The 12,716-nt window shown below is 40.7% G+C and overlaps 1 protein-coding gene across 2 annotated transcripts; it reads left to right on the top strand.

The window, feature by feature from the left end:
* Positions 1-2,030: 2,030 nt before the first annotated feature.
* On the top strand, positions 2,031-4,178 carry LOC139346878 (C-C chemokine receptor type 9-like). 2 transcript variants are annotated; one of them, XM_070986220.1, is made up of 3 exons: positions 2,031-2,106; positions 2,257-2,315; positions 3,051-4,178. In XM_070986220.1, exons 2-3 carry the CDS (start codon positions 2,262-2,264, stop codon positions 4,107-4,109), a joined length of 1,113 nt encoding a protein of 370 aa, XP_070842321.1. In that variant the 5' UTR covers positions 2,031-2,106; positions 2,257-2,261; the 3' UTR covers positions 4,110-4,178. The 2 variants fall into 2 exon arrangements, with proteins under 2 accessions (XP_070842321.1, XP_070842322.1); XM_070986221.1 differs by having other exon boundaries at positions 2,060-2,110.
* Positions 4,179-12,716: the final 8,538 nt, after the last annotated feature.

Raw genomic sequence — 12,716 nt, forward strand, 5'->3', positions numbered from 1 at the left:
GCCCATAAATCTGGCTCATGCTTCACTCTCTCCCTCCGTACAGCTGGTATCCACCTTGCAGCACCTCCACAGCACACATGGCACATATTCATGCACTGCTGTTGATGCTGATGATTCCCACAGTTGTTTTGACCTCTTGTGTGGACGCCCTGCTTGTCACATTCCCTGAGCCAGTATACACATCTACAGTATGTACAGTGCACTAAAATGCTCTTCGACTTGGGACCTGATGAGGCTTTATCTTCCATTTTTGTCTACAAGTGAACACATCTTCATTTTTACTTGCTGCAGTCTGCCACGCTCTCTTTTCTGCACACATGGCGTTTTATATGTGTACAGATAAAAACAGTACAGTCACTTAGCTGCGCTTTGGTGGTTAGTGATGCTGTGTGAATGAAACCTCTTGGTCTGCCACTTTCTTCATATCTTGTTCCCAGAAGGAAAATAGTCATCTGATCATGACATGGCCGTTTCCATGTGCCTCACTGTGATCAAAACCGAGAAACGCAACCTGCATTGGGTAGAGCTCTGAAGTGCTGACGGCCCCACGCTCTGCGTCGAGTGTTCATGATATGCTAAGACTGAAAAAGTTACACCAGGCCGGGAAGTGACACTGTGAGAAGATAGCACTCGATGGGCTTCCACAGAGAGCCTTCACACGGGTAAGACACACTCACAGAAAACACAAGAAAAGTGATTTAAACACTCGACTAATAAAGGCTTCAAACCATGTAATCACTGGCTTTGTAAGCTCAAACCTTGCTCAGTCCCGGTCTCCTGATGGGTTTTTTAGTCAGTTTCATTTACGCTTCAGGTGAGCCTGTTGGTATGTCAGGGACTTTTCTCTTTGCCATGTTTTGTGCCAGTGTGGTCAGCTATGTGACTGTTTGTCATTTGATTCATTTCCCTTTACTCTTGGCAATACCAACGAACTTCGCCTTTCCGTGTCTTCACAGACGTTTCTTGTTTTTGTTTTTCCGAAAATGTTACATGAATGCCTTTTAGCTTGGCAGCAGCTGATTCTGGAAGCATCAGTGTTTAGCGTGCAGCGCCTTGGCTGGTGTATAAACTGGAGTCACACAGTAAAATTTGACTTGGATGGAAAAGAATGAGACATTTTGGGAAATATCTGGGTACACTTCATTTGGAAGAATTAGAGGAGAAGATTGACACCACTATCATATCTGTCTGCCGAAGCTAAACTAGCTGCTGGTTAGTTTTGCTTAGCATAAATAACGGAAACAGGGTAAATACCTACCCTGGCTCTGTGCAAAGGTATGAAACAAACAAACAAAAAAATCCAGCTTCTAACAACTAAAGATGACTCATAAGCTCACCGTATCTCTTGATCTCTCTAAAACAATGGTAACTTTGCGGAGTCGCCTGTGGTTATGTTAAGCTAAGCTAATTGCCGCCTGGCTCCAGATTCATATTTACTGTACAGACATGACAGCAGTCTTGAAAAAAAGAAGCGTCAGCTTATTTCTTTAAATAAACTGTCACTTCCCTCACACGGTTGACTCTCATTTGTCCAGTACGAGGACATATAAGAGCAAACCTGATAGTTGCTTGGACAGTCATTTTAGGCGCTAAAACACCGCTTTGAAATGGTGGGCTTACAGCATCTCAGGATCACCTATTGTATTGCCTCTCAGGGTTTTCACTTTCATGCATCACTCATCTGTGGTGTGACATGCTCCACCTGCGTACACTAAAGTGTGTCAAAAATGGGCTTGGACTTGATAAAACTTGATCGACTGTGGAAGGAATGTGGGTGTATTGTTTTGGTTCCAGCCTGATGGCCACGGTTGGGTGGTTTCAGTCGAAAAGTCGCAGCTTCCCTTTGAAACTGGCACACTCTTCACAAGTCGTTTTTAATTGGAGCTATGCAGCTGTATTTGGGGCTCAAAATACACAGGAGTGAGAGTGGTGTGCCTGTGCTTTTTGTGCAGACAGAGATGGAATGATATACAAGCAGCACGTGATCTGTGGTTAAAGGGAAACCATATAAGCAAGCGAAGATGAGACTGGTTGCTAAAGTTGCCAGTTGTACAAACCAGACAAAGACACAGAACTGAGAGGTCGATCGCCACATCTCATCACTGAGTGAGTAAGTATTTATTGCGCCGCTACAAAGTGTAGAAAATTTACAGAACATTTTCTATTTAGCCTTTAAGCACATATGGTGTATTATTCCCTTGTTCCTACAAGGTTGTGGTGTTTTGTCTTATATAAAAATGCTCTGCTTCTTTGTAGATAACATGGATGAGCCTTTTACAACTTTTATGACCACAGGAGCTGATTATACCGAATCAGTAAGTAATAATTTGGCATAATTATCTGAAAGCATGACTCAAATGATAAACAATGACCCTGTAGAGAAAAGTCTGATGCTTGTACGCTGTTGATATTTAGTGCATATGTGTCTATGTTTAGTTAAATGCTGTAGTGTTTAAAGCATGATTTTAATGAATACACTTAAAAACTTTATTAAACACATTTCGAATGCTTTTATGTTTTTGACTCCATGCTACGGGTACAGTAGATTTATCTAAAGCAGACATCTGTAGGATACTCAAATGTGACATTCACAGCCGCATCAGCATCAAATTTTCCGTTGTTTGTGAAAACCTGAGCCGCAGCTTCACCCCGCTTTTTATCTCTGCCCTAAATCTAAATTTGATGCTTTTGGGGTACTGAGTTCTGCTGCGGGCCCCTTTCTGTATACCCCCTAAGGATCGTTCACCCCCCTCCAAGCTTGGATAGGAGCAGGAAGTTGTGCAGTAGTGTGGTTTCTCCTGCACAGACACAACACCTGCACCTGACAGCAGTTTCTTTGCGCTCTGGTTAGCGTTTACGTCACAGACAGCGTTTCATGTCATGTTACTGCATTCCCGCTAGAAGCGATGTTATGTTATGAAAACCTGACAGCAGTTAGTGAGTTGGGTAACAAGAACAGAAAAAAAAAAAAACGCCTGACAGGAAACAAAAACAGAAAAAAGGGACAACGCTCTTCGATACCACAGCAGATGATCTGTTTTTGATTGCAGGACCCTTCTGACTACTCAGATGACTATGGTGAAGGGGTGACTCAAAACACAGGCATGTGCGACAGAGGCTGGGTCAGGACGTTTCGTGGGCAGTACGAACCACCTCTCTTCTGGATCATCTTCATCCTTGGCGCCATGGGTAACCTGTTGGTGGTTTGGATCTACACCACAGTGCGCAACCGCCTGAAAACAATGACCGACGTGTACCTGCTAAACCTGGCTGTGGCTGACCTCCTCTTCCTGTGCATGCTGCCCTTCTGGGCTGTCGATGCCATCAAGGGCTGGGACTTTGGCGTCGGTGTCTGCAAACTGGTCTCCGCTATCTATAAAATCAACTTCTTCAGCAGCATGCTCCTACTCACCTGCATTAGCGTTGACCGCTACATAGCTATCGTACAAGTCATCAAAGCCCAGAACCTGAAGAAAAAGAGGCTGTTCTACAGCAAACTTGTCTGCCTGGGTGTCTGGTTTGTCTCCACTCTCCTGGCTCTCCCTGAGTTTATCTTCGCTCAGGTGAAGACCAACCAAAAGAACCAGTCCTTCTGTACCCTGGTCTACTGGAACAACATAAACAACCGGACTAAGATCCTGGTGCTGTCCCTGCAGATCTGCATGGGCTTCTGCCTTCCTCTACTAGTTATGGTCTTTTGTTACTCTGTCATCATCCGCACACTTCTGCAGGCCAGGAGCTTTGAAAAGCATAAGGCCCTACGCGTCATCCTTGTTGTGGTGTTTGTGTTTATTCTCTCTCAGCTGCCATTCAATACTCTGCTGATAGTGGAGGCCACGCAGGCAGCTAATACTACTATCACTGACTGTAACACTATATTTGGTTTTGATGTAGCTGGACAGGTTGCCAAGGGCCTGGCGTACACTCACGCCTGCCTGAACCCTTTCTTGTACGTCTTCATTGGAGTTCGGTTCAGAGAGGACCTCATCAGGATGGTGAAGATGTGTGCTGGCAGCCTGTGCAAAGGAGGGCTCAGTAAATCCCAGCCAGTTCCCAAACGTCCCTCTATCATGTCAGACACTGATACCACCCCTGCTCTTTCCATATAAATACCCATTTTCCTGAAATCCTAAACCTGAGACCTGAGCCTAGTTCATGATAGGATTTTTCATTTGTTCCTTCATGCATTATTTGCGACTAGCAGAGCAACAATAACATTTTCAACTTACTAACAAAAAAAAAAAAAAAGGAAAGACAGTTTCTTTTCATTACATCCATATTCTGACAGACACTGGCACAATTTTTCTGGAATCATTGTATAAACTGTACATTACTGTAAATACTGTTTTTACATTTCTATTTTTTACATTTGTTTTTTGTATTAGTGTATCGTGTATTTCCAATGTATATCTCATGTGCTGCTGTAACTAAAAACAACAACAACAACAACAACAACAACTGTATTTTGGACCTCCAGTTATAGACCAACAATTAAAAATGAGAAAAAAATCTGAAGTACTCTGCAGTTTTCTTCATCGCTACTCTGTTTCCACAGCACAAAAACAAGCTGGACGGAGGTGCAACGGTAGTTTCAAGTGCGTATACTATAAATGATGATGAAAGACATCAACAATTTATATATGCATGAGAAAGTGCTTGACTGCTTTCACTGGTGTAACGTACATAGTGTGGTGGAAAACCCACTTGAATGTGGTCAACAATGTTTTCGATCTGACAGGACATCCTCTCACTGACAGTCTGTGCCATTGCCTGTTCCGACTCTTAACTGCTCAGCCTCGGCTGAGTTTGGCTATGACTTGGCAGTTTTGCAGCGGATGCCAACGGATGTCCATTCAAACTGCCATGCGAGAATGTTCCCACAATGCCCACACAACGTCTGCAGCTCAGACAGGTGGCAGACAGACAAACAGACAAACAGACGTGTGTCAAGGCCTCAAGAACTTCCCATGTGCAGCCACAGCTTTCGAAGCACATAATTTCAGTTTTGCCAGCTTCAAAAAGCAGCATGCTGAATGCTGGGATGCAAAGTTTTTTTAGTCAAAGACGCCACACAATCTGCATGAAATTCAATGCAGAAGCTAGCAGGGGAGTTTTTTTCTTTTTACTTGTGTGGCCTGTGCCACTAAAAACTGAGAACATCAAAGCCATGCACGCCTAAGTGGTGGGCTGGCGGCCTGCTTTTCATTCCTCTCTGATGGGTGAGCTGTGGGCGATGAGCCCTGCGTCTCATAATCACAGCTTCACGACACCTCCGCACAGAAACTACTTCAATCAATCTGACATAAATCTGAAATTAGGAAATACAGACAAAGAATCAAAGCTGAGGTTTGAGGTTGGCAGCATGGGTTGATCCTTCTGCAGTATCTCCCTGAAGTAAAACAAATTACTAAGTATGACTGTGTGCTCAGTGGATTTAGATGTTTGATTAAGCTCTAAAGTTGGTTTAGAGTTGGAAATTCACTTCAAAGGTCTTGAATTTCAGCTATCAAATGTACATATAGTGGCTCATAGAAAGGCAAAGGGAAACACAGGTGGAGGAAGAAAACAAGAGAAACACAGTACACGTTAGCTCCAGTCTAACAAATCTACTGTAAAAAACAAAACGTGGGATGTTATTGTGGCCACTGAGGTTGGCCCCAGACAACTGCTGTCTACCTGCTGAATTTAGGTGAGACCACATTCTTTCATTTTACCTGTTTCTGTCACGACAGGAAACCATCAGCCAAGTGAATAACAACATGATCCTGCTTTAGAGCAGTAACGGCATATTACCACCCGGCACATCGTGCGAGTCCAGTTCTTCTCAGCCCTCTTTGAAAAGGAGAAACTGCAGAAACGTGTCATGTCCTATTGCAAAATGAAATTTATCTTCTTGTTTCAGAACTGATGTTGTAATGGGGAATAAGATCAGATGTGATCTGCACTGGGTAAGAATTTGACTGGCATGACTATACCAGATCCTCAGCAGATGTAGTTTGACCCTTATCGAATCTATTCTTACTTTTTCTGTGATTGCTTGGTCACATCAGGGACAAAAACCACCAGAGCTAGATAGTGACGGTGGCCTTTAGATGACACAGACCAACGGCTGCCTTTTACCAGCAGTTTCTCAGCAAGGCCACGTCTGTAATAAGACTGCAAACAACTGCCTTCACTTTGAGTTTGAGACTCTTCCCTCAGGCTGTAGATGTAGAGATCTAGAGTGCCTCAGTTCAAGTGCAACAGGAGTGCAAGCTCATCTGCCCCCTGTGCAACTCTGCTTAATCTGCACATGTAACTTAACATTTTAGAGACTGTTTCGTAGCATTATTGTATTCTGTATACAAGTTTCCCATCTGGGAGAATAAAATGACTGAACTGAACTTAAATAAGATCAGTATTAAAACAACTGATTCCTCTGGAGAGCATCTGTTTGGCGCATGAAGTGGACAAAACAACAAGGACACCTTATAATGTGATAGCCCACAATTCACACAAAAAAGCTATGGCCTCACATTTGCCAGATCTTTTTAGCAGCAATTCAACATTAAAACCTTCAGTGAGACAATAGTGTTTCCTGAACTATTGTATTAGGTTTCCTTGTGTCAGTGATTCTATTTTATTTTTGGATTTTTATCCCACCAGTCCTGTCAGATGAGCCCTTTGTCGTACCCTGTCAACAGTATTTAACTGCAGAAAAACCATATACTGAATCCTTGTTTAAACTTGATCTCTTTTTCTTTTCCTCAGTTGTCGGGATTGCATCTATATTCCCACCATCTCGACTGAAAGAAACCGGAGTGACTCAATCATTTACTCAACCATTACTTTTTAGCCATTTGCTTGCTAGTTTTCAGGCCACACGTGCCTCACGTTAATGGAAACTGAGGCATGACAGTGGTTGATAACTGTGAAACTAACTCTGCTTAAGATTAGAAACCAGTGGCGGAAGAAGTGCTGAGATAATTTACATCATTAAAAATGCCACAAAAAATAAAATACTCTGTTCAATAAACTGTGAAAATACGCCACTACAAGTAAAACTCATGCATACAGAATTTTATCTAAGTAAAGGCAGAGGTGGATAGTAACAAAATACAATTACTCAAGTACTTTACTTCAGTATTTCCATTGTATGCGAATTTATATTTTTTTCTGCTACAATTCAGAGACAAATATTCTACTTTTTACTCCACTACATTTGTGTGACAACATTTAATTTAATGATACAAAATATAATCAACAAATAATTGATGATGTAATATTATAGGTTAAGATAAAACTTAATTGATCCCTTTATATTTATATAAAATCTCCTTCATCAGTTTTTGTTTTCACCAGTTACTATTCTGAAATATTTTGTTCTAGATTCTGTTATTTGTGGTACTTAAAGTATATTTTGATGCTCATACCTTTGTGCTTTTAGGTAAGTAAAAAATTTTTGCATGGCTTTTACTTGTAACTGAGTATTTCTACATTGTGGTGTTGCCACTGTCACCTCAGTATCAATCAGAACCTCTGAGTGAAAATCAGATCAAGCACAAGTAATTATTCTGCAGTAAAATTTCCCCTGTGACTGATGCATTACTATATATGACACCTTTAGCTTGTTACTGATGCATTAGTGTGTGAGCAGCATTTTACTGCTGCGGCACCTTGAGGTGATGATACTTTTAACCACATTTTATGCAGTTAGCTAGTTTAGTCCAGTCCTCGGGGCCCTAAAAGATCTGGATTAAAAACAAAATATGTGACATAAATTTCTATTTATTTTTTGACTATTTTTGCCTCTTTGGGTCTTTAAGTTACCAAGTTTAATGAACCAAGTTAATGAAACTGAGAAGATCGGAGGGGAAATACTAACTACTCACAGACATCTGACACATAACAAGGGGCACCAAGTAGAGGCTGCTTTTTATTTGTAAAAAATAAATTTTGTTACAATTTGACACCAGCGGCAAAATTTTAACAATGTGTTGTATTTCATAAGCTCATCCTGTATTTTTGAAATGAAAAATCTTCAGCTGAAGAAGTGACTACAGCCGCTAAAAAAAATGCAGCTGGGTGAAAGTACAACATTTCCCTCTTAAATGTAGTGGAGAAGAGTATAAAGGTATGAGTATCTAAGTACAGCACTTGAGTGATTGTACTTAGTTACACCTGGTATTTGCAGGAGTACCTTCTGGGGTTAAAGGCACCTTTGGTTGGGATTCTCTCCTTTATATTGTGATTATTTAGATAAAAATCATCAACCAGACTCTGTCAGAACGGGCTGCTGGTAGCATCGACCACAAGGTGGTGCAGCTTGCACAGCAGAGTTAGCCCGTGGTTTAGGTTTCAGGGAGAGGTACCAGCAAACACACAAACTGAAGATGAAACTACCACCATCTAGTGGCAGTCTGGACGGGAGGCCGTGACTTGAGGAGCAGCGTTGAACATCAAGTTTCATGAGCTCTTGTCTCGTTCTTGCAAAAGATTCTCTTTCCCAAAGAGCTGCTAATAGACAGGCAGATTGATCGTATACTGTGTCACTAATATTCCATGTTCCTCATTATCCCACAACTGAAGTAGTGTAGTAATCACCACTGGGGAAAACAGTAAAAAGCAAAAAAAAAAAAAAAAAAAAAATCTGAGCAGGTCTGTGGAAGACTCACAAGTGGAGCAGCACCTGTGGTTTGGGAGCATCCCATCCATCTTTTTGCAAAGTGGGAATTGTGTGTGTGTGTGTGCATAAAGGAGACGTGAGAGAAAGAAAAAGAGCAATAGAGGGAGGACATGCTGGAGTGTATGAGTAATAGGAGAGACAGAGTAAGCATATGTGACCCACTGACATTGAGTGGGCCGCAGTCTGGTTTCAACCGGCCTGAGGTCTGGTTCTGTGGAGAAAGCCTCTGGGACGGTGGCTTATGTGTCAACAATGACCCACTGGCTACATGAGCACCATTTACTGCTGTAACAAGTCACAACTGGCTCATCGTGAGAGTTAGAGAGTGGCTCATTGGCAAATTTGAAGCGTATTGTGAAGAAAACAGTGAAATAGTGCGTACAGGAAAGGAAATGGAAAAGCAAAGCGATCCTTTATCCAAGCAAACAGGATCTTCATTCCTCTCCTCAGCGTAAAAAGAAATGTAATAGAACTTGGACCTCCACAATTTCAGCCCAAACAGGGAGCCTCTTATCATCCGCCATCTCTCCCACAGCTAATATTTCACTTCAGCTCCCGGGCCCACAGAATGAGAGACGTTTCCATTTCATGTCAGTCATTTCCAGGCCTGTGTGTTACCTGTGTGGTGATAAGTGTTTGACTGACTGGGAGTGTCGTTAGTCACTGTCCGGCTCCGAGTGACAGCCATAGATTGACGCTGATGATGAGGGGAGAAGAGGGCCGGTGTGTTCAGGGACGACAGGAGACCACGGTTGATACGGGGGAGGAAGAAACACATTTACACACGTATAATGGCAAACACAAAGCCACGCACAAACATGCTAACACTTCAAGGTGGATTAAATAAGAAGGCGTTCTGTCTCTGTAAGGACACGCGGGATCACATGATCTCATTTTCTAAAATGTGTTTAGTTCCTATTTGCTGTACCTTTATTCTTAAAGGTGAAGAATTTCCATTCAGTTACATTAACAATGAAACAATGTAACAATGTAACATGTCACTGCTTAATATTGTGGTGAAAAAACAATTGCTGGGTCAATTTTGGTCACACTTTGTTTTATGGATTCTGTCATTTCTGAAGAAATGTCAGTAAAGAACTGTACAATTTACAAAAAGACAAAAAGACAAAATTTTGATTAAGTTCTTAAATTTTAAATAATATGTGTTTAGTTTCTAAGCAGATTTCCAGTTATATTTTTTAAATGGACTGCTGTGATCCAATGCTTTAAATCCATGTAAATATTTATTCATCATTTTTTTCTTATTGGAAACTTTATTGTCCATATAATGTGCTTGTAGACAAATTTTACATTTTTAATGTTGAGCTGACGTTCTGTGCGCTGTCTTTAAGACTCTTCAGGTTACACTTGCATTTAATTGGAGTTGCTGAAACTCTTTCTGTTTCCCCTTTAATCAGTTCCAAATTACATTGTTCACTTGAGCAGCCCTCCTATAAATTTACAGTTAAATATCAGTTACATTCTAAGTAATTATAGGAAAATATGAGACCCACAAAATAAAATCTTACCCCCATTTTTCTTGGTATTTACTCCAAAAACCATAACCATGAGTTCATCCACGTATGCATGCCTCTTGAGGAGTATTTAAAAGACTCAAAGATGGATTTCGTGGTAAGTAAAGCAGTTAAGTTGTGGATTAAATGTTAGCAGCATAATCTCAGTAATTATATTTGATTCCCCTGATCATTAGTATAAGCAAATAGGGGGCAGAAGGCCAAATGTGGTCCTCCGACAATGATATAAGGAAAACGTTTTATTCCATGATATTTCCTGAATCGGTAGTAGATCATAATGTAAATACTAAGCTTGATCCCAGTAAATCATAATATGTAATGTATGCAGCAATGTGTAGACAGATGCACACAAAGTGCATTTAAAAACTCATAGTGCTGAAGTTTCTGATGAAATAACCAGAAGTAAGGACAGTTACTGTTTATCATGTGACAATAACCTGTCAATTACACATGTCGCCCCGCAGTGCAACACAGAACATATATTTGCTTACGAGTTATTCTTTTGATAAATACAGAAAAGGTTTATGGAAATGGCAAAATTCAACAAAACTTCCTAAAAAGTTTTTAAGCTTAGAGGCCTTTAAAAAAACAAAACAAAAAAGCTTCTGATGTATTTAATTTAATTTTAACTGACCTCACTGATCAGCTGTTTCCACCCCGAGAGAGGAAGAAGAAGAAGAAGAAGAAGAAGAAGAAGAAGAAGAAGAAACGAAGCTGTTTCTGCAGATTAAAATCTCTCCTCATCTCTCCTCACAGATCTGATGCAAGCTTCAGCACATAATACATGAAACAAACAGAAATGTCATATATCCATCAAGTTAAATTACGTTTTCTTCACAGTTTGAGGTCAGATGTTGGTTTTCCCTCGTCTTGCAGTTGTATAAAGGTTTCCCAGCTGGAGAATTAGCGCCACCTGCTGCTCATCTCTCTGAATCAGCTCCTAAATATACGCATAGTGGATGAACACACATTTATTCCAACCTGGTTTCAATATGTGATACATTTGGATGGAAACCCAGCCTGTGTCTGTCAGCTTTTTCACTAAAAACAGCTGCCTGCTACAGCGGAATTTGCACCGTGAGACCAGTGAGAGTCAACCAAAACAATAAAGTTGTTGGTCGGAAAGCTCAGTAATGAGCCAAAGCTCATCATAGAGCTCTTTAAAGCCAAGAGGACAATATTTCTCTGTAGGTTCACTTTCATTGACGTTGTTTTCCATTGTCATTTGATAAATTGCTCATATAAAAATATTGATTACAGTACCTTTAATATTCGTTTTTGCTTGACATCTTCTCAATTTAAGGCAAAAAAGTGTGTGAAAATCTAAAACCTGCGTTCTTCCCCCTCCGTCCTGTTAAACCCCTGCTAGCCTTCACTTATTACTGACATCTGCCCTTGGATATGATCCTAAAACAAACTTCTTGTGCCACCTATAGTTGGTTTCAGTTGAAGGTTGTGTTGCTAGTAGCAACCACTTACGGCACAGTTCTATGGCAGTTGCTGCCTAACTGATGTCCACCATTTTGTCATCTGTGTCCAAGCAAATACAGACGTCATTTATCCCCTCCTCAAATACCCTTCTTGGAGCATTATAGGTACATCTTTTATTGCAGCTCATTGTTGATTTGTGATTTCGTCGTAGAATTTAGTTTTTCTGTCCTCAGCTTACTGCCAAGCAAGCTAGCCACTATGCTAGCTCCCTGAAGCTAATGTGTTGCTAATGCAAAATTCTAAGTAGTTAACTTACAGGATAAGTGTTGCTCTTTTTACTTTAACTCTTGTGGACTCTATGTGTATGTTCACTAAATAAATTACTAGTTTACATGTCTTAATGTTGAACTTTCATACTTGGTTTCTTCCTCTCATGAAGCACAGTTTAACCAGACACCAATCTTTACTTTATGTGTGAATCCAACTTCCTTGCTATTATACCAATTTTTCATCTAAGTCTTGTTTATGGACTCTCATTGTTTTCTGATTTGTAATCTCTGTCATTGAATTTGTTGTCCAACTCTGTTTACACAGTTTCACAATTGTGTCCAGTTAAAAATTCAATCAATCAAACTGTCTTCAGCCTTTATTGGACGTTTGTTTAGCTGGCTGCATAGCTGAGCAGTCACACACATAATGAGAGATTAAGTTAATTAAACGCACTGAAAACATATAAACCTGCAAAATGCTGGGCCCCTGATGAACAATGCTGAAACTATAGCTCATTGCTGAACTTGTCTTGCTGACCACTAGCAAATGGGCCTAATCATAGGAGGCAGCACATTTGTTAATGATGATGTAGATGTCAGTGAGGAATGCAACTCTATTTCAGGCTTTCAAAGACAAATTACAACACCCTCAATTTACTTCCACCATTAGTCTCACTATGGGCCAACCTGGGGGAAAAAATAGGAAATAATACAGCACTACAAGGCCAAGAAGTTCAATCTCTTGACATCTCTGGAACATGTTTTCACCCTCACAGTCTCTACCCTTCCTTTTACCTCCTCTTCCAAAAGTGAGGC

This window comes from Chaetodon trifascialis, chromosome 18 (genome assembly GCF_039877785.1).
Source record: "Chaetodon trifascialis isolate fChaTrf1 chromosome 18, fChaTrf1.hap1, whole genome shotgun sequence".
NCBI classification, from domain to species: Eukaryota; Metazoa; Chordata; class Actinopteri; order Chaetodontiformes; family Chaetodontidae; genus Chaetodon; species Chaetodon trifascialis.

What these genes read in the sequence shown, in the direction of transcription:
- LOC139346878 (XM_070986220.1), top strand. Translation starts at nt 2,262, where the DNA reads ATGGATGAGCCTTTTACAACTTTTATGACCACAGGAGCTGATTATACC. An exon ending in GAGCTGATTATACCGAATCA is followed by an intron (nt 2,316 to 3,050) that starts GTAAGTAATAAT and finishes TTTTGATTGCAG; the next exon opens with GACCCTTCTGACTACTCAGA.